General features: G+C 35.3%; 1 protein-coding gene across 2 annotated transcripts; it reads right to left on the bottom strand.

The window, feature by feature from the left end:
* Positions 1-14,616: 14,616 nt before the first annotated feature.
* On the bottom strand, positions 14,617-24,665 carry LOC143238452 (uncharacterized). Of its 2 annotated transcripts, none has more exons than XM_076478698.1 (3): positions 23,674-24,665; positions 17,433-17,540; positions 14,617-15,391 (listed from the first exon to the last, which is right to left on the bottom strand). In XM_076478698.1, the coding sequence occupies exons 1-3, from the start codon at positions 23,756-23,758 to the stop codon at positions 15,264-15,266; spliced, it is 321 nt and encodes a 106-aa protein (XP_076334813.1). In that variant the 5' UTR covers positions 23,759-24,665; the 3' UTR covers positions 14,617-15,263. The 2 variants fall into 2 exon arrangements, with proteins under 2 accessions (XP_076334813.1, XP_076334812.1); XM_076478697.1 differs by having other exon boundaries at positions 17,433-17,543; positions 23,674-24,649.
* Positions 24,666-26,653: the final 1,988 nt, after the last annotated feature.

Genomic DNA, 26,653 nt, shown 5'->3' with positions numbered 1-26,653 from the left:
AAAGTTAGAGTGGGCATGTAACTCCCCGGATGTAGAATTAATCTACACTAATACCATCTATATTTATTTTGTATGCGGGAAGGATTTTCGAACGACACTACCACCCTGGTAAAATTATACGATAATTCTTTCTTTTTTTCTTGTATTCTATTTTATCCTTATCTTCAGAAGATTCAAAAGGCTCTATTTTCAAATTTAATCTTTTGAGCTTAAACAAACAGATGGAAACTACTTCTTCTTCCAAAATAATCATAATCCTTCAGTTTAAACCTGGTAGGTTTAATAATAAAAACGTCTTTACGTTTCCATTAAAAGACTGGGATATTTGATGACGCTTCTTAGAAAAATATATTTCTTTAAAGGTTGATCACCAATAACCGTTGAATGGAATTATATTGCAGGTGTAAAATGGCACGAACTATAAAACAAGGATGTATAAAAACCATTGAAATTCTCTCTGGACTAATATATCAAGTCATCCCATAAGTAATGTCCGAAAATGTAATACAGAAAGTGCCTCATCATTTCTGTCTTTGTAGAAGGCTTTACTGACTAAAATAGGTAGTAGGACGTGTATAAAAATATTCAGACATGTAAAAGAACCTAACCAATTCCACTTTTTCAGATCATTAATAAAATAAACCCTTATGAAGATGGATGTGTCTGAGGAGCACATTAGGCATATAATGTTTTATGAGTTTAAAAAAGGCAATAGAATAATGCAGCAGAAACTACACGAAACATTTAAGGAGCTTGTGGGGCGGAGTTTCTAAATAAAAGAAAATGTTAAAGGTGGTTTCAGAAGTTTAGGTCAGGTGACTACAGCTTAAGTGATGCGCCACATTCAGGTCATCCTGTTGAGTTTAATGATGACTTGCTGCTGGTTGCACTTGATGAATATTGTACTGTAACAGTTGAAGCATAAAAAAGTGTCAAAACTTGAGAAATTGGTGCTTCATGATTTGACAGAAGCCAACCTTAGAGCAACTCTCGTGAACGTAACTCACCGTTTTTTGGACGTGTTAGTGACCGGAGGTGAAAAATGGACATATAAAAATGTTAAGCCCCGCACACAATGGCTCAGTGCAAATAAACTGGCTAAAGCACAACCAAAAATGGACCTCCACCCTACTAAGTCTTGTTAAGCGTTTGGTGAAATATTGTTGGTGTGATCCACTTTGACTTGCTGCCACTCAATTTAACGATTACATCAGACTTCTATTGTTAACAGTTAGAGCGCTTGAATGTTGCCCTGAAAGAAAAGAGGCCAATTTGATCAATTGTAAAGGAGCTGTGTTACACAAGGATAATGCACGGCCTCATGCAGCAAGGATCACATCTGGAAATATTGAAGAGCTAAACTGGGAAAACTTCCACATTCTCCTTATTCTCCAGACCTTGCCCCATCTGATTGTCATCTATTGTGAGGTTTGCAGAACTATTTTGATGAAAAGAGCTTGGAACACATAAAGATGTCAAAACTATCCTCTCTACATTCTTTTCTTCCAAACTTTAAGAATTTTATATAAGTGGCATTCAAAAACTTGTGAATCGTTGGCAGAAAATAACTAATAATAATGGAACATACATTGTTGATTAAATAACATTAAAAGAGTTTGAAATCATTTCTGTTTTTCTGAACGTAAAATCGGACATTAGTTAAGGGATGACCTGATAATATTTTGAACAAGTGGCATTGATTTGATATATCAAATTAATAAGTTATTTGTGTAAACATATATTCATATTGGGCTTGGTACAAAACGAAATTTGTTCTTGCACATATAATAATTGCTCACTTAGTAATACACACGCATATATAATTATCAACTGCTTGACATGAAACAATCACTATTTTTATACTTTAAAACTTTGAATGCCAACACTCGACGATAGTTAACATAGATCCAGTGATGTTAATATCAGTGTTGTTAGATCGAAGGCAAGGTGTTGTGCCACATCTCTAATAAATTTCGATTGTCACCACTTGATTTGAGTCTTTTTGTTCAAAAGTAATGATTAATTATAAACATAATAAGATTTTAATATCAATTTTGTAGCTGCAAACAAAAAGATATTTTAAGAAGTTAAATTATATAAATGGATGGTTATTAAACGGTCTGTTTTCATATGAAATTTGCTTGTGTTCTCCCTTTTTTTTAATTATTCATATCTTGACCTCGCTCCAACAGGAGACACCTAAATCGGAGAGCACGTCATTAAAACTCCTAGTGTAGGCGCTGCATACAGATTATACGATGAGAAAGAAATAAGTATTATGACAAAAAGAATTAGATCAGTTGTAAATAAAAAGTAACACTGAATAGTTTTCTAAATTTAAGTTTGGTTTCTTTGTTTTGAACGTAGCACAAAGCTACACGTCTCTAATTTAGTATAGAAAGACTAAAGGGAAGGCGGCTAATCATCACCACCTATCGCCAACCTTTGGGCTACTGTTTCGCCAATGAATAGCTGGAATAACCATCATATTATAACGTCCTCAAGGTTTGAAGGGCGAAATGATAGCATTTTCCAATATTTAAGTTTACCATTGTTTTATGTGTATCTGTTTTATAGCAAAGCCATATCGGGCTATTTGGTGAGCCCACCGAGGGGAATCGAACCCCTGATTTTAGCGTTGTAAATCCGTCGACTTACCGCTGTACTAGCGGGGTGAGGCGTCATATAAAACACTAACTCGACATTTATAATGCTAACATCAGGGGTTCGGTTTCCCTCGGTGGGCTCAACAACTAGCCCGATGGGGCTTTGCTATAAGAAAAACACACACACTTTCCACTTTTTTTCAGTCCAAAATTAGATAAGGCTGTGCGCAGATAACCGTTGCCTAGGTTTGCACAAAACCAAAAAGAACACAACATATATAGAATTCAGGGTTACGATATAATAAGTTTTCCATCAGAAACAAATCCTCTCAAAGGTGATCTGTTGATCTTTGCACAACAAATCTGTAAACTGCCCAACTCTCTCTTAATCCTATTTTAAACCCCCATTACATTTTATTAATCAAATAGAAGGATTTAAACTGACGTGGAAAGAAAGGGAGACAGGATGGTACTGTTGAAGTGCGTGAATAATTCGAACTCTTGGCACCAGAAAATAATAAAAATAGCATACGTATATATAAAACTGCTAATGGAAAAATGATATAAACTCTAACGCTTTTATCAAAACTTTATATGTAAGCATTTTACAGAATTTTCCTTTCATATTCCTCTAATATCATAATAACGGAGAAAACTAACATTGTTAACAGAAACTCTGATAAAGAATATTCTCTTCTGTAAAAGTATCGTTTTAGGGGATTATCAGAATAAAAAAATAACTATCCGTGCAAGTTAGAAAACGTGATTAAACATTGCTGCACGTGTAAATAAACCATATATTCTTGTAGTTATTTTCATTAATATTATTCGTTGGAATCTTTAATACTTCTAGTTTCATTTTTAATATTATATTTTCATTGTGGCGATGGTTTGTATTGTTAGTTAGATCTGTTCGTGATGGTTTATTGGGTTTATGGCCGAAAATGTCGTTAATAATAAATTCTTAATTTTTGTAAGTAAAAACATATGAAAAGTCTTTCTAATTAGTTACACTTATGGCGCTCGCCCCCCGTTAGTACAGCGGTAAGTATACGGATTTACAACGCTAAAATCAGGGGTTCAATTCTCCTCTGTGGGCTCAGCAGATAGCCCGATGTGGCTTTGCTATAAGTAAACACCCATACACACTTATAACAAAATCGATTTTTAATTCAGTTCTAAATACTTTGATTGGAAGTTATTATTAGTTTATTTAATGAAAAACATGAAATATTTTAGTAACTTAATAATAGTCTAAACCTTTTATTACACATTTATTTTGTGGAAGACAATAAAATACATGACCATTTTGCAGTTACTTCTGACTGGATCGAACATGGCCCGGAATGTGAAATAGAGGTTTAACCTGTTGACTGTCAAGTATTTCAGCTGCTAGAATATAACTCTAATTTAGAAACTTTTTCGTGATGCCATTTTGGATCGAAAGTGAAACAATTTGTAAGTAGGTCAAATGCATGTATGGTGCTGAAATCTAGCGTTGAAGTAAGGTATTATTGAGAACGAATTAACTCGTCCGTGGCACTGTGTTACCGACCGGCTTGGACGAGTTATCTTGTCTACGGCACTGAACAGGTTAAGGTTCTATTTGTTAAATTAATATTTTTATGTTTACTTTAGGATATTCTATAACCAGCTGTTATTTAAAGCTTCTAGGGCCATATCTACTGACAGTTTCCATAGAATATCTTTTTTTTGCAGTTAATAAAAACATCAAAATAATTTATTATCATGTACTTAATCATTTTTGTTCAGCTTTACCCAGTGCTGTTAGCAACCAACAGAAGCAACTCGAAAGATGTTTCTCTGGTTACTCAGTAGGGTATCTGCATTCTTTACGACACACTAGGTTTTAACGTTGTAAACTCATAATCTTACTGGTGATCCACTTAGAAACCCAAAAAATAATTATGAAATGTAACATTGTGTGGTTTGATTATTATTATTTGTCCAAGTTACAACTGGAACTGTTGATATGACGTAAAACTTAACGTTAAAAACTGTGATGTAAGAGGAAGCAAGAAACCGTAACGTAAAAATGATTAGGAGATGAAACATTGTAATGTAACAAAATAACAAACATGAAAATCTGTTATTTAAACATTGTAATGTAACAAAATAACAAACATGAAAATCTGTTATTTAAACATTGTAATGTAACAAAATAATAAACATGAAAATCTGTTATTTAAACATTGTAATGTAACAAAATAATAAACATGAAAATCTGTTATTTAATAACATAAATCTTAATAACATTGCGAAAGGAACAACTGTAATGTAACAGTATAATTATAGTAGAAAACCTTAATGCAACCATTTAAGGAACAAGAAAGGTGTTACGTAACTCTATAATGTAGAGAAGAGTTTTTCTGTCGTAGTTTTTGTCGTTTTTGCGCAAAGCTACACGAAGTCCATCTGCGTTCACCGTCCCTAAGTTAGAAGGGAACACAAATAGTCATCACCACCCACCGCCACATCTTGGGCATTGATAGCACACCCTTGTGCAAATTAATTGAAACAAATGGTCATTTTACAATATTTTTAGCATGGCGGCTGGTGTAGGTTCGCTGGACCCGCTGATTTCCTTTAATAGTCATTTTTTCACACAGACGGCGTCATTAGCTGTGTTATGCAGTAAGGTCGATCTATTTTTGGGATATATGACGAAATTTTGAGAAATATTACGTCATTCGAAATTGCGTTAGAAGGGCTAGGAGATCAGTCAAAAAACAACTTCTTAGCAATTCAATGAAGAGAAAACGGTATCAATGGGGTCTGAAATACAAGAACTGGACGCAAGAACAATGTAGGAAGGTGTTATTCAGTGACGAGACTCATTTCTTCCTACAGGGTCAAAGAAGTCTGCATGTTTGCAGATCTCTAGGTGAGAAACTTTGAGAATCTCACATCAATCAGTTTGTAAAACATCCCTTGAAGAAGATGTTTTGGGGCTTTTTCGGATACTATGGCGTCGGAGGCTTACATGTCGTAGAAGGTATGATGCAGTGATCACAGTACATCGAAGTTTCGCAGAGAAGAGTCGTTCCAGAATTGAAAGAGAGATTTCCAGATGGATCTGGCATTTTTCAGCAAGATCTGGCTCCGTGCCACACATCGAAACTTGTGAAGAATTTTATGACTACAACGCGAATAAAGGTGCTGGACTGGCCTGGAAACTCTCCAGACTTAAACCCTATTGAAAATCTTTGGGCGATTTGTAATGAAAGACTTCGGGGAAAAACTGTACTACGAAAGATAAGCTAATTGAGGCTATAATAGAGGTGTGGTACCGCGATCCAAAAATTAGTAAAGATTGCAGTCAACTCGTGGACTCGATGCCAAAGCGGATTAATGATCTTTTGAAAGATAAAGGCGGTCATATCATGTATTAATTTGTGAGTAATTTTTCGATTCTTAGAAATAAAACGCAAAAAATTGAAAAAAATCGTAATTTTCCGTCTTGTTTCAATTAATTTGCACAAGGGTGTACATTATAACGCTCCCACGGCTGAAAGGGCAAGCATATTTTGTGTGACGGGGATTCGAACACGCTCCCTTTGCATTACGGATCAAGCACGTTAACCACCTGGCTATGCTAGGGGCCTTTTGTTGTAGTGCTTGATGAATACGTAGAAATATTGCTAGTGGACATAAGTATGTTTAATGACTTTTAGGTAAGCCATGTTAACGAAATCATACTTCAAATATCAAACGTGATAACGTTAACGTACTCATCCTATCTGCATGCAGGTTCACGTTTTTCAAATGTTGACACAGTACGCCTTAGCTTGTTTATTGGACTTATACATCAGTCTCTGGATAAAGTAAATGAAAAAAAAAGGCAAAATAAATATAATGTACATGTTTGTTTGTAACAACATAAAAATATAACTCAAATGAAATTCACTGTATCCATCTCCAGTTGTGTAATATGCAACTAATAATGCATAAGCTCCGAAACGGCTGATACTTATATATGACATCTGTTCGGGTGGGAATCTCTCTCCATAGGTTTTCATGTCATCACCAAGGTAACGGTATTTGCTAACGTGAGTGGTTTTCTGTTTAAGTGTAGAAATGTAATTCCACGAAGTAGTAAGTAAAAGTAATTATTTATGTTAGTAACTCACATCTGCTTAATTGAAGCAAAATATAAAATTCTACGCATATATAAAATTCTACGCAGCTGATGTCATCTATGACGTCATTGCACATTTTTTTAACTTCATCACAAGTTACAATATTTAAATTTTCGCTGACTTTTACAGAATGGTGATAGGTGTTTACAGTCATTATTATTGTTGCTGTAGTCACGCAATGTAGCATAGACGTTCTACATAACTCTGGAATCGAACCTCGCATTTTAGCGTTGCACGTCCGTAAATTTACAACTTGACTTCCAGAGACTTTTTAAAGAATAAAAACCATTACATTTTTGTAACTTGTGTTGATATAAAAGCTGATTAACTGCTGATTAGAGAGAGCATCCGCTCATCATCACCCTGTATGGTGGACGTATGATGTGAACATTTAATACAAAATATGTAGTATGTTAAGGGGGATCTTAGGGTCGAAAGTTGACCCACATATGTACAACGAAATGAAATAACTAAAGTGTCCTATTCATTTTAAGTCAAAAATAAATAATACAAACCTGACATAAGCGCTGCAATTATATTAATATGGTAAATATTTTGTGATAGGCACGTCTAGTAGTAGTTGTTGTTTGCAAGGCGAAATTTTAACAAATAATAATAATAAATTTTGAGTTAAAGTGTAGAATAATGTATCATAACAGAGTCAACCACATTATATACCCTCTATCCATAGCCGATGTGTCCTTTCGGTTAATATCAGAGCTCTTCATTATTATTAGGTAATTCTATGCATTAAAATAATTAAATTGTCTTTCTTTCTTAATTCGAAATTAATTAATTTAATTTGACGCGTGCAATTTTTTATTATACATCTAATTATCGAATCGACAAATATTGTGGGGCTATGTCGCGTGCGGCCTCCAGATATGTAAAAGTAGAAAAATTTAAATTTTCTAATTTCACCTAAACTATTATAACTGAAGATGGATAGGATATTTAAACTTTGGAAATATTTGAATTTTAATAAGAAGAGAAGCAGAAGGGACTGAAACCTTGAACTTAACTGTCAGCTCAATTTACTTGAAAATAGAGAAATTAGGCTGTTAAGACAAATCTTTCGTGCTGTGGCTTGTAATTTATTACAAGTACACTTTTCTGTTTTCCATTTGATCTTTCTTTATACTACTATCTGAATCTGTATTTTACTGTTGTGAAAAAAATTAGTTTTTAGAGGGTAAAAGAATTTAGGTTGATGGATTAACAACAACTGAAGATAGACCAACATATGATAATATGTTGCAGTTGAAAAGTTCTTTCTTGGATGAAGATGAAGGGACGTATCCGTATTCTTGACCTGATCTAGGAGGTGTGCTGTCCTAAAGGTCTTTCCAAGGTTGCACCCAGCTGGTCGCCATGGTGATGAGCCATCTGAACGTTTATGAGATCCATAGGACCTCAAGGTTGTTATGAACCAGAAATGTTAAGTTCCGTAAGTATTTGTCATTGATCCTGATCAATCAAACAGATTGTGCAGTCTTTGGTGTGACAGTAAGAATTTTTTTAGACTAGTTGTAATATTTACCACATCCAAGAGTATGGGAAGATGGACCTTAAGCTACAGGGTGTTACCTGGTTACCATGATGACGCATGAGCAAAAAGTATTACATCTGTGACATTTTTCTGCTGAGGATCTCACAGGTGTGACCATTTGTATTCAATGATAAGTCCAAAGAGAATTATGTAAATTGACTTTACTTGCAACGTTTAATTACTTCTTAAAGTATTTAAAGCAAGTACCATATTATCCTGAATATAGGGCGACCTCGAATATAAGGAAACTCTTCAAACTACAAGTAATAAAAAATAAGAAAAAAAATGATGGATTTTTACTTATTTATTTCTGGTCATACTTGTACGTATCAAATCAAGGAAACTTTATATTTATTCTAAGTGACATAACACCCCATCTTATATTGTTTTAAAACGCTTTGTTTTAACAACGTCTAGATTATCACCCAGCTACTTATTCTCCAAGTAACTCTAGTGTGTAACCAAAAATTGTTCTAGTGATTTTTCCTACGAAGCCTTGTTTACAGTTGTTGTATAGAAATTGACAGTATTTAGGAAGACTCCAGATACCTGATGCCTTTACATCGTCAGTTAAGAGTATATTTCATTTCAAAGTCAAACGATTATGTTAGTTTCTTTAGTTATTTTTGTTTTCCCAGCTTAACTTACGTTTTTATGTCTCGCATATATTTCTTAAGAACGCTATGTTTCGCGCTCTTAACTAATTCACCTTTCGAATCAATCTCACCAGAGAATACCAAATAATTAGCGCTTTTTTGTAGGAACGTTCGCTTAGACTTAAATATGAAAATGATAAAGATAATTTTCAATACTTACCGTTCATACAGTCTTCTCTAGAAGTCATAAAATGTTTTGTCTCGACAATTTTTAAAATTAAAACAAACAATTAAATTTCAATTTTTCGAAATAAACATTTTGTTTTATTCATGGAATCACAAAATAATTAGTATTATTAGTTATTCTGGCACCTCCATTTTACAGATCACGAGGGAATGTTATAACGCGATAGTCAATCTCATTATTTATGGCAAAAAATAAACCAAATAAAGAACACCTAGCGCCAATAGTTCTCAACTAACTTTACTCGGAATTTCAACAAACAAATAATGAAGCGACTGAAATGTTTTCGCTGAACAAATATCGTATTTGAGTATAAAATTACTTCTTACACACGGAATTGGGTATAAGATTAAAACATAATCGTGTTTGTAACATTTTTGCCAAACTGAACAACGTTTCAATTTTATTTAGTTACAAGGATTTAGGATAAAATTAATTTATTTCTACCTCAGTGCTCTAGAACCAGCTTCTTAGGTCTATTTCTGTCAAATATCGGCTTTTCATAATGAGTGATTAAGGAAACTAGATATTTAATAGCTTTAGGTTAGTTTTTTTCACTGAAGATTTATTAGCTTGTGTCTTGTTTTTACTATATATTTAATAGCTTTAGGCTAGGATTTCACAAGATACTTGGTAGTTTTAGTCTAGTTTCAACAGGATGTTTGGTGGTTTTAGGCTACTTTTCACTAGAAATTCTCTAGTTTTAGGCTGATTTAAACTAACGATTTAGTTGTTTTCGGTTAATTTTCACGAGAAATTTAGTAGCTGTAGGTTGCTTTTCATTACATTTTGTTGAAGCAACCAACCCTTTCTGATGCCGTTTTTATATATTAACGGTGTTGTTATCAATTATAAATGAGTTTTTTTTCAGAACTAGGTGGCAGCATAGTATTGAATGTCTCATATGGTGCCATTTTCTTAGAATCTATAATAAACCTGAGGCAATGAAGTACATGTATCTTCTTCCTGGTGGATGGTATACTAAACATTTACCATTGTCGATACTTTATTGTTCAGAATCTGAGACACTAAATAATCAGCTATTACACAATTACAAGATGTGATAAACTGAACGATTCTTAATGTCTATACTGCATCCATCAAAATCTGTGGTAGTGTTAGCAGTACAGAACGAATGGTGTCTAGAATTGTGAAGAACACAGTATTTTCAAGTCTTCATTCACATTTAACATCAACCATACAAAGTCCTCACATTTAATATAAACCAGAACAGGTCCTCACATTTAGTATTAACTAAAACACGTCCTCAACTCACATTTAGTATTAACTGGAAAGCCCCTTACATTTAACGGGTAGATATTTCTGTTTGTATTTACCCCTTACCCGCTCCCCGTGATAACAGAAGATCAGTTGTGACAAAGTGCATACAAACTGTTCCGCTTAATCTATCTTAATCCCATGCTCTCAGATGTTTTGTATCACGAACTAATTTAACAACCTATCATATTGCATTATCGTATTAAGCTTCTTGGATCTATGTAACTATTTGTTTTAGTGATAGCTTCGCTCTTATATTTAACAAAGGTATAATACCACAAGACACAAGAGAACAGACTAGTTGCTTTGAGCCGTAAAACACCAAACCAATCAACTAATCAACGTTGTATCTAAAATAGTGCGTCGCTAGAATGCTGCACTTTTAACTGGTTGCCACCTATACAGCACGGCCTTCATAAGATTTTAAAATCAAACTAACACTGTAGAATTTGACAGCTTGGTTACCTCTTGTAACATGAACGTGAAAAGTACATTTTAAGTTCAAAACAATATTTTGAACAGCTTTGTGAACCGCGGAGATCGAACCCATGATTTTAAGTTTATAGGTCTGTAAACAACGCTAAGCCAATGGATTGTTTGCTTGTTTCTTTTTAATTTTGCGCAAAGCTACACGAGGGCTATTTGCGCTACCCGTCCCTAATTTTGCAATGTAAGACTAGAGGGAAGGCAGCTATTCAACACCACCCACCGCCAACTCTTAGGCTACTCTTTTACCAACGAATAGTGGGATTGACTGTCACATTATAACGCCTCTACGGCTGAAAGAACGAAGATGTTTGGTGTGACGGGGATTCGAACTCGCGACCCTCAGATTATGAGTCTAGTGCCCTTTCCATCTGGTCATGCCGGGCCATTCCAATAGAGGAAAAGCCGGGACGGAAACTGTTGTTTTAGTAAATATCTCTCTCCAGTTTCTCTCTCAGACAAAAATGAAACAAATTCTAATTCTTTCTTTAAAATTAAAAGTAGTAAACGATCGCTCGTGTTTTAGTAGTGTTTTAGATTACTGACATGATCAGTAGTCAACATATCTAAATTGAAATCCTAAACTTTGCAAAGCTGTCGATATTATATTACATATAACTAAAAAAAAAACCCACCTACAATGGACGCATGATCACTTTAATTTTACAATTGTTCTTATAACTTCAAATAAAGTGAATGTAACACTATTTTAGAACTATCGATTTACACTTTTCAAAAAGTCAATAAAAGTTTTCCCATTTTTAGTGTGTAATTTAATATACTTTTTAATTTGCCACCTAATTCAAAGTACATGTCACCAACTGTTCGTTATAACCTATTCTTGAGGCGTTTCCACATACGAAATATTTTTACAACAGACTTGGCGTGACCAGTGGCTACTATGCCCTAACTGAGAGTACGAGGACTCATGCTTTGCACCACTTCGTGTTTAACACTACAGTGTTGTGGGTGTTCTGTACAAATGACGTTCAAACCCTGCTATTCGACTGAAAAAAGTAGCCCAAAAATTATGGGTGGGTGTTGTTGACTAGCCCCCTTTCTTGTAATCTATCAGTTCAAAATTAGGGAGAATCAGGGAGATCTATGCCTAGATATTCTTTGCATGTAGTTTTGGGCAAACTTTGAAAACAATCAAAAAGATATTGTACGCCATCTTGGAATTATTTTCCAAAGCTGATCCCAGCTCTTAAATTCTTTTATTGAATAGTTAATTCCTTGTTATAAAATATTTAAAAACGTTTAGAAAAGACAGTTAAAATATCAGGTCATCCCATAAGTAATGTCCGAAAATTTAATACAGAAAGTGCATTTTATGAGTTTAAAAAAGGCAATAGAATAATGCAGCAGAAACTACACGAAACATTCAAGGAGTTTGTGGGGCGGAGTTTCTAAATAAAAGAAAATGTTGAAGGTGGTTTCAGAAGTTTAGGTCAGGTGACTACAGCTTAAGTGATGCGCCACGTTCAGGTCATCCTGTTGAGTTTAAAGATAACTTGCTGCTGGTTGCACTTGATGAATATTGTACTGTAACAGTTGGAGAACTAGCACAGAAGCTTAATTCTATCCATTCAACAGTTCACCGTCATCTGCAACAGCTTGGAAAGGTGTCAAAACTTGGAAAATGGGTCCTTCATGATTTGACAGAGACCAATCTTAGAGCTAGCGTGGACATTTGCACTCTTCTGTATTCTCCTGAATGTAACTCACCTTTTTGGGACAGGTTACTGATTGGAAATGAAAAATGGATATATTATAAAGATGTTAAGAGAATGACTCAGTGCAGGTAAACTGGCTAAAGCACAGCCCGAAATGAACTTCACCCTAGGAAAGTCTTGTTAAGCGTTTGTGGAATATTGTTGGTGTGATCCACATTGAGTTGCTGCTAATCAATGTAACGATTACATCAGACTTCTACTGTCAACAGTAAGATAGCTTGAATGTTGCACTGAAAGAAAAGAGGTCTGCTTTATTTATCGTAAAGGTGTTGTGTTACACCAGGATAATGTACGGTCCCATAGAGCAAGGATCATATCTGCAAACACTGAAGAGCTAGACTGGGAAAAAACTTCCATATCCACCTTATTCTCCAGACCTTGCCTCATCTGATTATCATTTATTCCAAAGTTTGCAGAACTATCTTGATTGAAAAGAGTTTGGTACACATAAAAATGTCAAACTATCCTCTCTACATTCTTACCCTCCAAACCCCAAGAATTTTATAGAAGTGGCATTCAGAAGCTTGTGAATCGTTGGCAGGAAGTAATTAATAATAATGGAAAGTACATTAGTTATTAAATAACATTAAAAGCATTTGAAATCCTTTCTCTTTTACTGAACCTAAATTTGACATTATTTAAAGGATGATTTGATACATAAGAATATCAATTAAATAGTTTTGGTAAATGTAATATAAACAAGAAAAAACAAAATCATATCCTTTTGACGATATGAACAATAATAACTATTTGGTTTGTTTTGATTTTCGAGCAAAGCTACACAAGGGGTATCTGCGTTAACCGTTCCTAATTTAGCAGTGTAAGATTAGAGGAAAGGCAGCTTGCCACCACTACCCACCGCCAACTCTTTTATCAACGAATAGTTGGATTGACCGTCAAATTATAACGCTCCCACGGCTGAAAGAGCGAGCATATTCGGTGCGATCGGGATTCGAACCCGCGACCCTCTGATTACGAGTCGAGTGCCTTAATCACCTGGCACTCGTATATTTATGGACAGTTCTTTATGCCCGAACGTTGTACTGAATAAAAGGTTCATTAAGATTGAAAAACGTAATTCAAAATCAACTTGGTTTTAATGCTGTAAGTTTAAAAAAACTATTAGCCACAAAGTTTGTTAAACACTTCCTTAGTTTTGTGTTAGTATTGTTACAATAATCGCCTTTACGTTTTTATCTGGGACAAAACTTATCGGATGAACGTCGTAAGGCTTAGCTACACTTTAAATTTGTCATTTAGTTAAAGCTTTTCCTTTAAGAATGTTTATGTACAGTATAATGTACTTGTTTTCAGAAAACAATTGTAATGTTAGCATTTTGGTCTGATTTGAAATTTTTAACGTTTTTATTGAACAAAGACTGAACTTGAAAGATGTTAACATTTCTTTCACTTATCAGAGTTTATGAAGGGTGGGAATAGTCACATTTCTTCTTTTATTTTTACCTGTATTTGTGAGTAAAGTGATGTCCACTCTCGTCCTTTCTTCCGTTTTTAAAATTATAAACAGTTACGTATGTATTTATATCCGGTCTTCAGAGGCTATATTTCAACAACTGTTTGCAGGTAATGAACAGCGACACAGATGAGGAACGTCGTGGGCTTGAGCACCTACATCTAGCTTTCCTAATTTCTCTTTGTATATCTATCACTACTCTTTATACGTATTTCCTACGTGAGACTGGTGAATGGAAGTTAAGACTGACAGACGATGCATCTTCACCGCATTGTGGGTCCTACTTTCGTAGTCACTTCCAAAACTTAGGTTACATTTTATATCCCACAGTTTCGCCTGTACCCTGGAATCCTTTCTATTATTGCACCGTTTATTTATTTTATTTTTGTTTCGGCTTGTTTTTATTATAACTAAATTCCTTTTGATAATATATATATATACAGTTATCGATATTGCTGTTAATTTTGGATAAAACATAAGAAATCTAGTTTTCAAAAGTATTTATTCATTCACCGGTACATTGATAAAGAAATTCACGCAACAGAATAGAGCTTCTAAGATGAAAGTAACTGACATTCTAATGCGTTAAAGAATACCTATTTAGAAATGTAATAGGGTTAACAAACAGATACAGACAAACTAAAACCATACCAATAAAGTATCACGTACTAAAGTTTATTTAGGTTTTTTACTTTTATAGAATCACAAGTTCCCAACAATCATTTATTTGACGTGTTATAAATTTAGGCCTATGAAATCGTTGTGATATTATTTGTATAAAAACAATATGAATTTGAAGAAAGAAAATTTTGTTAGGTTATTATTTTAAAGAGTCCAATTTTGTGTTATATAACTGGCCCAAAAGAGCCTTATTTAAAACCATTAATTTTTAACGAAAGTAAAAACATCAATTTTTATGAATATATATTATTATTTTTTATGAATATATATTATTATTTCCAACTTTAATTATTAACGCCGGACCGATCGTGCAAATAATTTATTTAAGCAGATAAAAAAAAATTGAAAATTAAAAGAAAAAATAATTAAAGAGAAACTTTAGACAATTCTATTAACATTTGAAGTATTTTGTTTTATCCATTTTGTTTTCATTCATGGACATTTATAGAATTTTCATTTCTTGCTTATTCCGAACCTCATGTGTTTACCAACAATGTGGACCGGTTTCTGACGGTTGTCAGCAACCTTTTTCAAAAGGTTCAGAAGTTTTTGAAGGGTGTGATCCCTCTTCCGTTTCAGACCTATATCAAAATAAAAATACTTTCTGGAGTCATTGAATGATCGAAAGTATTTGTGGCTTTTTTTTTTCGGATGGAATTTCTCCATTGTTTAAGCCTTTTCAAGAAAGAATAAATTTCTTTTTTTATCATGTACAATGGTTATTGTTCAACACAAATTAGTACAATTAGTTCTTGTTGCTTTGTCCACTGGAGGGATAGCACCTTAAATTTTAGGTTTATAAGACGTCGATTTATTAATTTATTATTCCTGACCCATGAGGGAGGGATATAGTGAATAAACTGTTTTTTTAATAAAATAAGACAGACTAAAAGACTTATTTGTTTACCACCAAAGATATGTGAACTTACTTCTACAACAATACAAACAGAGGTTTGGTAACTTTGTTTAAAACACAATACCAACAAAGGTGTGGTAACTTGGTTAACACAACAACACCAACAAAGCAGTGACGTTGTATCTAATCGTTATTTTATTATATTGGAAGTTTTATAACGTTGTTTGAGACACTTACCAACGTGTCTGCAATTACTTCTGTCCAATGTTACAAACTTTGGTAGGAAATATTTTGTGGGCTTATGTACAACGTAAAGAGTTCAAAAGGATATCCGGAATAGATCCTTGTTCTCTTGTAAATAAATGTAAATATTTACTGCATTTGTAATTAAAACGTATTAATTTGTTAAATTCCACTTACTTGTTTATTCTTGACGGTACCTATAGCTCAGTAAGTTCAAACTAGCCTTAACCCTTATCTGAACAGTCTGAAGTAAACAATGTTTCACAACATTATTTAAGATCCACTATCAAACAATGTTTACAACAATGCTTGGTGTGAAACTTTGCGACTTTCTAAGATAGATTATATTTGTAGTAAATCATTTCTAATAAGTCACAGTTCTTATTTGTCTGTTACATCCAGCAAATAAATACAACCAGGAGGGCTGAAGTTGCACATTTGTCTTAATAACAATCTCAGAATATCGTAAGCTTGGGAACTTTTAACGTTACATTACTGGTTACATCCCTGTAGTAGGCTCCGCATATCTAGCTCATTTTGCAAATTTGTGTTTAACAGATAACAAAATACCCAAACAGATATGCTTAACTAACCTCCTCGGTTTATACAATTAGTCCTAACACTTACTTACTAGTTATATATTTAGTTTTCACACTCACCTTCTGGGCTTATACATGTAGTCCAAACACAGATATGCTGTTTTATACATTTAGTCCCAAAATTCACCTGTTGGTTCTATACATGTAGTCTTAAGACTCACCTCTTGGTTCTATACATGTAGTCTTAAGACTCACCTGCTGGTTTTATACATTCAGTTCTCACACTCACCTGCTGATTTTATATATGTAGTTTTAAGACTCACCTGTTGGTTCAAAACATGTAGTCTTAAGACTCACCTGTTGGTTTTATACATGTAGTCTTAAGACTCACCTGTTGGTTTTATACATGTAGTCTTAAGACTCACCTGCTGGTTTTATACATTTAGTTCTCACACTCACCTGCTGGTTTTATACATGTAGTTTTAAGACTCACGTGTTGGTTCTATACATGTAGTCTTAAGACTCACTTATTGGTTCTATACATGTAGTCTTAAGATTCACCTGTTGGTTCTATACATGTAGTCTTAAGACTCAACTGCTGGTTTTATACATTTAGTTCTCACACTCACCTGCTGGTTTTATACATGTAGTTTTAAGACTCACCTGTTGGTTCTATACATGTAGTCTTAAGACTCACCTGTTGGGTTTATACATGTAGTCTTAAGACTCACCTGTTGGTTTTATACATGTCGTCTTAAGACTTACCTGTTGGTTCTATACATGTAGTCTTAAGACTCGCCTGTTGGTTTTATACATGTAGTTTTAAGACTCACCTGCTAGTTTTATACATTTAGTTCTTACACTCACGTGCTGGTTTTATGTATGCCGTCTTATCACTCATGTGTTAGTTTTATACATGTAAACATGTACGTTCTATTTACAAATTTTATTTAAGTAAACGTTGATAAGTAAAACGCCTCTTACCTACAGGGATAAATTCCCGCACGCGAGCATCAAAAGGCGTCCCATCAGTAAATATGTAGTTAGCTACAGGATGATTTCGTAACTCATTGGACGTGTTCGCGCTCTCATCTTCTGAAAAAGAATGACATGGAAAAATGAGCTTAATGGCCGAACATGAAGTGTTAATGTGACGATAAGGGTGTTAGAAATAAACACAACAAACAGATGTTTAAGATTACAAGCTATCTGTATTGTGATGTTTACGTTAAACAACTGAGTGATTTTTGTTGCTCTCATCTAACAGTGAGGCAGTGAGTTTTATTAGTAATTATAATGCTATGCCATTTACGATAGTTTACAAGAAATGTCTCAAATGATATGTATAAAAATATAGATCAGGTCATCCCTTAAGTAATGTCCGATCTTAGGTTCAGAAAAAGAGAAAGGTTTTCAAACGCTTTTAATGTTATTTAATCAATAATGTATGTTCCATTATTATTAGTTACTTCCTGCTAATGATTCACAAGTTTCTGAATGCCACTAATATAAAATTCTTGGAGTTTGGAAGAAGAGAATCTAGAGAGGATAGTTTTGACATCTTCATGTGTTTCAAGCTCTTTTCCATCAAGATAGTTCTGCAAACTTCACAATAGATGATAATTAGATGGGGCAAGGTCTGGAGAATAAGGAGGATGTGGAAGTTTTCCCAGTCTAGCTCTTCAATATTTGTAGATGTGAACCTTGCTGTATGGAGCCGAGCATTATTCTGGTGTAACACACCTTTACAATTGATCAAAGTAGGCCTCTTTTCTTTCAGTGAAATATTCAAGCTATCTAACTGATGACAATAGAAGTCTGATGTGATCGTTACATTGAGTAGCAGCAACTCAAAGTGGATCACACCAACAATATCTCAGTAACGCTTAACGCTTTCCTAAGGTGAGGTCCATTTTGGGCTGTGCTTTATCCATCCTCTGCGGCGCTTAACATTTTTATAATGTGTCCATTTTTCATCTCCAGTCAGTAACCTGTGCAGAAAAGGTGAGTGCAGAGAAATGCAAAGGTTGGCTGTAAGGTTGGCTTCTGTCAAATCGTGGGGGACCCATTTTATAAGTTTTGACATCTTTCCAAGCTGTTGCAGATGCCGGTAAACTGTTGAATGAGTTGAATTAAGCTTCTGTGCTAGTTATTCAACTGTTACAGCACAATCTTCATCAAGTGCAGCCAGCAGCAAGATGTGAACTTCTGAAACAACCTTCAACATTTTCTTTCACTGAGAGACTTCGCCCCACAAACACCTTGAATGTTTCGTGTAGTTTCTGCTGCACTATTGCCTTTTTTAAACTCATAAAGCATTATATGACTAATGTGCTCCTCAGACACATCCATCTTCATAAGGGTTCATTTGATTAACGATCTGAAAAAGTGGAGTTGGGTTAGTTTCTTTTATTTGTCTGAACATTTTTATACACGTCCTATGACACATTTTAGTTATTAAAGCCTTCTACAAAGAGAGAAATGATGATGCACTTTCTGTATTAAATTTTCGGACATTACTAAAGGGATGACCTGATACATATAGTACTTTTGTTGAAGAAATAACCATTTTATTATCTTCTTTAACACCTTAACAAATTAATATTGATCCAGTTCATATACATTGATTAGTTTTATCAATGATTTTATTTAAAAAGACCAAACCATCGAAAATAGCTCACGCATTAAGTATAGTTAATAACGTAGCAATTTTGTGATGTCAGCAGTTAAGGTACGTATGTTACACGATACCCACAGAATTATACGTGTAACACGATATGTTATATGACGGGTCACGATCATGTGACCTATCAGTTGTTAGTTGAGCTTCCTGATAACCAGGATTTGACAATCTCTTTGGATGAGATATTCTCCATACTGGAAAGCGTGTAGTTTATTTTCAAAGCTGTTCTATATCATATGAATTCCGTTCACCAGTAAATCAGTCCTAGCGTTTATCAACCATTTCAATACGAATGACTACATCTCTACCTCTTTACGCTGCCGTGGACTGTTAACATTTACAATTGAATGTTTTGATTGTTTAATTATTATCATGAAACCTGTGACGGACTGGTGAGTGAGAAACACTAATATAGACAACAGAAGGTTGGCTAAAAGAAACACTAATATAGACACTACATTGGTTAACTGAGGTTGGATGCGACGGACTGATGAGTAAGAAACACTACTATAGATACCTGAAGGAAGGTTGTCACGAACTGATGAGTAAGAAACACTACTATAGATACCTGAAGGAAGGTTGTCACGAACTGATGAGTGAGAAACACTACTATAGATGCCTGGAGGAAGGTTGTCACGAACTGATGAGTGAGAAACACTACTATAGATAAATGAAGGATCGATGTGATGGAATGGTGAATGAGAAACACTACTATAGACAACTGAATGGTAAATGTACGGACTGGTGAATGAGAAACACTACTATAGACAACTGAATGGTAAATGTACGGACTGGTGAGTGAGAAACACTACTATAGATAACTGAATGGTGGATGCGACGGACTGGTGAGTGAGAAACATTGCTATAGATGATTGAAGGATAGAAATGACGGACTTGTGAGTGAGAAACACTACTATAGATTTTTGAAGGTTGGTTGTAACGAACTTGTGAGTGAGAAACACAGAATAGATATCTGAAGGATAGATGTGACGGACTCGTGAGTGAGAAACACAGAATAGATAACTGAAGGGTAGATATAACGGACTGGTAAGTGAGAAAAACTACTAAAGATAACTTAAGGAGAGAAATGACGGTCTGCTTACTGAGTAACATTAGTATGGACAACTGAATGGTAGATATGATGGACTCGTGAGTGAGAACCACGAGTATAGTTAACTGAAGGGTGGATGTGACGAACTGATGAGTGAGAAACATTACTTTAGTCAACTGAAGGGTTGATGTGACGGACTGGTGAGTAAGAAACACTACAATAGATAACTGAAGACTAATTGTAACGAACTTGTGAGTGAGAAACACTACTTTGGTTAACTGAAGGGTGGATGTGACGGACTGGTGAGTAAGAAACTCTAGTATGGATAACTGAAGGGTAGATGTAACGGACTGGTGAATGAGAAACACTAGTTAACTGAAGGTGGATGCAACGGATTGGTGAGTGAGAAACGCTACTATAGATAACTGAGAGGTAAATGTGACGGACTGGTGAGTGTGAAACACTGGTATGGATAATTGAAGGGTAGATGTAACGGAGTAGTGAGTGAGAAACACTACTATAGATTTAAGAAGGTTGTTTGTAACTGACTGGTGAGTGAGAAACACAGAATAGATATCTGAAGGATAGATGTGACGGACTCTTGAGTGAGAAACACTACTATAGATAAGAAAAGGTTGATTTTGACGAACTAGTTAGTGAGAAACACTACTTTGGTTAACTGAGATTGGATGTGACGGACTGGAGAGTGAGAAACACTACTATAGATATCTGAAATACAGATGTGACGGACTGGTGAGTGAGAGACACTACTATAGATAACAGAATGTTGGTTGTGATGGACTGGTAAGTGAGAAACACTACTATGATAACTGAAGGATAGAAATGACGGACTGCTTAGTGAGAAACACTAGTATTGATAACTGAAGGGTAGATGTGACAGACTGGTGAGTTAGAAAGACTACTATCGATAACTGAAGGGTGGTTGTGGCGAACTGATGAGTGAGAAACTCTGCTGTAGATAACAAAAGGCTGGTTCTGACGGACTCGTGAGTGAGACTCTTCTTTCGACAACTGAAGGATTGAAATGATGGACTGGTGTGTGAGAAAGACTGGTATGGATACATGAAGGTTAGATGTGACGGACTGATGAGTGAGAAACACTACTATAGATAAATGAAGGATAGAAATGACGGAGTGTTGTGTGAGAAACAGTACTATGGATAACTGAAGAGTAGAAATGAGGGACTGGTGTGTGAGAAACACTACTATAGATAAAGGAAGGTTGGTTGTGACGGACTCGTGAGTGAGAAACACTACTATAGATAAAGGAAGGTTGGTTGTGACGGACTCGTGAGTGAGAAACACTACTATAGATAGCAGGAAGTTGGTTGTGACGGACTGATGAGTGAGAAACACTACTAGAGATAAATAAAGGATAGAAATGACGGAATGGTGAGTGAGAAACACTAGTATGGAAAACAAAAGGGTGGTTGTGACTAACTAGTGAGTGAGAAACATTAATTTGGTTAACTGAAGAGATAATGTGAAGGACTAGTGAGTGACGGACTATAGATAACAAAAGGTTGGTTGTGACGGACGCGTGAGTGAGAAACAGTACTTTAGATAATAGAGCGTTATTTGTGACGGACTAGTGAGTGAGAAACACTACTATAGATAATTGAAGATTTGAAATGACCCACTGGTGAGTGAGAAACACTACTTTTGTTAATTGAAGTGTGAATGCGACTTATTAGTGAGTTAGAAACTCTACTACAGGTAACTGACGGGTAGATGTGACGGACTGGTGCGTGAGAAACATTACTATCTATAACTGAAGGGTAGTTGTGACGAACTGATGAGTGAGAAACATTACTTTGGTTAAGTGAAGGGTTGATGTGATGGATTGGTGAGTGAGAAACACTAGTGTAGATAATTGAAGGTTGGATGTGACGGGCTGGTTAGTGAGAAACATTACTAGAGATAACTGAAGGGTAGATGTGACGGACTGGTGAGTGAGAAATACGACTATAGATAACTGTAGGATGGATGTGGTGGACTGGTGAGTGAGAAACACTGTTGTAGATAACTGGAAAGTGGATATGACGGACAGGTGGTTTGAAAAATATAATAGTTTGGTAATTATTTATTTACAGTTAATAAATTAACATTATCTAATTTATTTTTCATTCAGATTTTGTAGTATATTTCAATATATTCAAACACTTCAGAATATCTGATTATTAATAATAATGATATGTAGTTTTAGATTGTTTTCATGAACATTTTCCGTTTTTTAAGTTATGTTATGAAACAATAGACGATGGTGATGAAGTCCTTGTTTTACGTATTAACTTGCTAATAAACAGTATAAATATCGAAAGAGCTTGTGTTAGTTGATTTCTGTTCTGACCATAATTTTATTTATGGGTTGCTTAACACTTTCTTTCAACTGTAATAGGTGGTTGTGTATCTCGTAAGGCAGTCTTTTATTTTGTGTTTAACAGCTTTGTAACAACGGTTACAAACTGTATTTTGGTTCAATGCATGTTAAAATAAAAGGAAAACACAACGATGCTGGATTACAGTTTACAGAAAAGATACACCTTTACTTGTATGATTTTATAACACAGGTAGTGTGTGTGTGTGTTTCTCTCATTCGCTCTCTGATAAAACAGCATCTTATGCGACACACGCACTAAACGTGCAGATTAGGTTCAACTACACCCATTCTTAGTTTGTAACAGTTGGTATATGTCGCTTCTCTTAACCGACACCCGTGAATGACTGTCACAGTTTTTTATCACAAAGTTAAACTTTGGGTCGTGTTCCGTAAGGTGTGAAGTTTTGATCCAGATGTCCCGCAGGGTAACCATCATGTTTCTAATTATCGTAACCATAAGAACTGGTTCGTTTAAGTCCTGTAACTATGCTTGTTTGTTTGTTAGTTTTTGAATTTCTCACAAAGCTACTCGAGGGCTATCTGTGCTAGCCGTCCCTAATTTAGCAGTGTAAAACTAGAGGGAAGGCAGCTATTCATCACCACCCACCGCCAACTCTTGGGCTACTCTTTTACCAACGAATAGTGGGATTGACCGTAACATTATAACACCCCAACGGCTGAAAGGGCGAGCATGTTTGGCGCGACCGGGATGCGAACCCGTGACCCTCAGATTACGAGTCACACGCCTTAACACGCTTGGCCATGCCAGGCCAGTAACTATGCAAAACAGTTTGTTTTACTGGCTTGTCCGTAGAAGCTAATTGGTTATGTAAATTAAACCAATGTAATCATAAAAACTAGTTGATTTAATTGTGTTAATCATAGAAACTAGTTGGTTTAATTACCGTAACAGTAAAAACTAGTTGGCTGAACAGACTTATCTATTGAAATTAGTTTGTTTAACTGTCTTAACCACCCAATTAGTTGATATAACTGTCGTAACCATTCACAGTAACTGACGAAATCAAATGTTATTTTAGTATTATTTGTTGAACGTTACTGAAGAATAGTAAAGCTGAATTACGCTCACCTGTTAGCATGTTGTGATAAACTGCATCAGAAGCACTAAGTAGACATATTAGTATAAAACAGGAATACACCAGTTTACCCAACATCTCTGAATTTTGGGGTTGAAAAGACGTAAGGAATAGTCTTGGAATACTTCTTAGAAAGACCCAAAGAACTTCATGACTTTGTTTCACTGCTGTGGATGTGAAAACAGAAGACTGCTAAATAAATAGTGAACACGACGTGGTACAGCGAATTAGAAGAGATGTTGTAGGAAAATCACCCACACAGGGGAGGGGCTGGTCTACTACTGTTTACTCTTCAATGTAGAAACAAGGGTAATAGGATGAGATAAGAAGGTGTGGTGATATCCTTCTCAAACCACGCAGCAGGGCGGAGCTTTTATACTGTCAAAAACCATTGTCATGGTAACGGGATGAGTCTGACAAATATCCCTGTTTTCAAAGGTGAAGGTTTAGAAGACACTTGGATTTCGAATGAGTTTTCTAAATATGGTATTAATATAGCGATGAACCAAGCAGTGACTTACAGACCAAAATACCTGATGAAAATAAAACAAATGAAGTAATTTGACGACAGACCATTAAACTAAGCCTAATTTTCATCCATATCTTGGAAGGACATTAATTTGTTGACACTTAGCACATTAATAAACTCTCGCTTGTCTTTGCACGCGCTGTTTCTTTTCCTGCACGTGTTTCGTTCCAGTGTAACTGATGGTAATATTCTAGTACTTAGAATGTGTAAGACTAGCATGTTTTTTCTTTTCAGAAGACTTTGTAGTCATATATCTGAAATAAAAACCCTTGTAACCCGAGCGTTTTCGAAAGGTGCACCATTTTACCTTCAGGGCAATCCATAAGTGGTTGTTGTACTAACTTGTTAACAATAATAAAATATCCAGTTCATATTTAATATCCTTTACGTTCAATTAAGTATAAACTCTAATCCGTAATTTTATTCTTTTTGTCTGATTAGATACCGATAAGTAGCTAAGTCTAATTATCTACAATACCATAAGAGCAGCTGTTACTTCAGGACCTCGGTGAACCAGACGGTGTCTTTTTCGGTCACGAAATAGTGTCTCACCTCTGTTAACTGCATCTTGGCGAGTAGCCGTGCTTGTTGTGTATATTACCGCCTGGTTTCGAGAGTAGCCGCGTATTTGTTGTGTATACTGCCGTCTGGTTTCGAGAGTAGCCGTATTTGTTGTGTATACTGCCGTCTAGTCTCGAGAGTAGCCGTATTTGTTGTGTATACTGCCATCTGGTTTCCCGCCTACCCTTACTTTGTTGCACAGTTTGAAAGCATAAAATAGTTAAAAGATGAATACATTTAAGTAAAAGAGCTACTTAAAGGCTTGTGGTGAAACCTCTTTGAGAGCTCCTCATACAAATATTTACTTAGAAACGAACCGATCGTCAACCTCTGTTTAATCTACCCGGAAACTGAGTCTCTGGTTCTCGGAATTCTTCCACTCATTCCTGTACCAGAGTTTCCCGGAACTCGGGACAGCCTCCACAAACTGAAGAGAACGCACGTGTGTACATAAACATTTGTTATCGCATCCATACAAAATGTTTCCATACACCTTTTTCTTTTTACATTTCTGTTACATTTTCAGGCACGGTCAAACGGTTCATAGAATGGTTTTTGAGTTTTTAGTTTGTTTGTTTTCAAGTGCAAACTCTCAGTTCATACTTCAGTCATCTCTTGTCAAATTTGAGATGTAATTAGAGTTTCGGACTCGGCAAGTCAAAACCTTTCAACTGGTGTCTTTCACCACGCCCAAGTTCTCGTAGATTAATATATTCTAGTCCTGTCTAAACGAATTTCAGTTTCAGGGTAAGTTAGTATAAATCCTTATGACTAATGAAATCAAATCAGGTAGCGCGCGCCCCACGCTTGGTATTGCTGGCGCGCAAAAATATAGATAATAAAAGGGAAAATAAAGATCTCGTAGATTAATTTATTCTAATCCTGTCTAAGAGTATTTCAAGTGTCGCGGCTGTTGAGGTTTCCCTTAAGGTTTCATGTTTGGTTCCTATATTTGAACGGTCTAGATTACATACGTAAAGCTGTATTATTTGTTTTAAATACGTGCCACTATTGTTTGTTTATATGAAACCTTGAGAATATTTTTTTTATATATAATGTGCAGTGATATATACCTTAATCGGTGTGTCAAAATATGCTGGTGATCTACATATTGTAAAGGGAAAGTCTTCCCATACCGACTACACGGCATGTTTAAAGACTGAGGGTGACTGCCCTCCCACAACTGGCTGCAAACAGCGAAAACCAATCGAGACATTGTGGGTTTAAACACTCAACTCCTAACTGATTCTCTGTAGCTGTGTTTGGATCATGTTTGATATATGGAATATCCCCATGGCTTTTGTGAAATATCATCACAAACGTGTTTCATTATGATGAAAAGTAATGACAATGACTGGTGATGGACAACACTTGTTTAGTTATTATTATGTCTCATTGTGAACGTTTGGCTTTCATTTATAATTACGTGATGTCATTTAAAGTATTACAACTATTGAGATGTATATACTAGTGTATTGCTCCTTAAATATGACTGGGCAAGAACTACCATCCTTATAGTCTATCCTAACCTCACATTTCATAGCTAATTGAAATAACATCACGCGTGTTGTTTACTTTGTAAAATCAGGCTTGACCAACAAAGAGGCAGGTTTGTTTGTTTTTTAATTTCGTGCAAAGCTATTCGAGGGCTCTCTGCGCTAATCGTCCCTAATTTAGCAGTGTAAGACTAGAGGGAAGGCAGTTAGTCATCACCACCCACCGCCAACTCTTAGGCTACTCTTTCACCAACGTATAGTGGGATACGACCGTCACTTTATAACGTCCCCACGGCTGAAAAGGCGAGCATGTTTGGTGTGACGGGGATGTGAACCCGCGACCCTCAGATTACGAGTCGCACGCTTTAACCCACCTGGCCATCAAAG

Source organism: Tachypleus tridentatus, chromosome 13 (genome assembly GCF_004210375.1).
Source record: "Tachypleus tridentatus isolate NWPU-2018 chromosome 13, ASM421037v1, whole genome shotgun sequence".
Taxonomy (NCBI): domain Eukaryota; kingdom Metazoa; phylum Arthropoda; class Merostomata; order Xiphosura; family Limulidae; genus Tachypleus; species Tachypleus tridentatus.
This window is presented reverse-complemented; position numbering and strand designations above follow the sequence as displayed.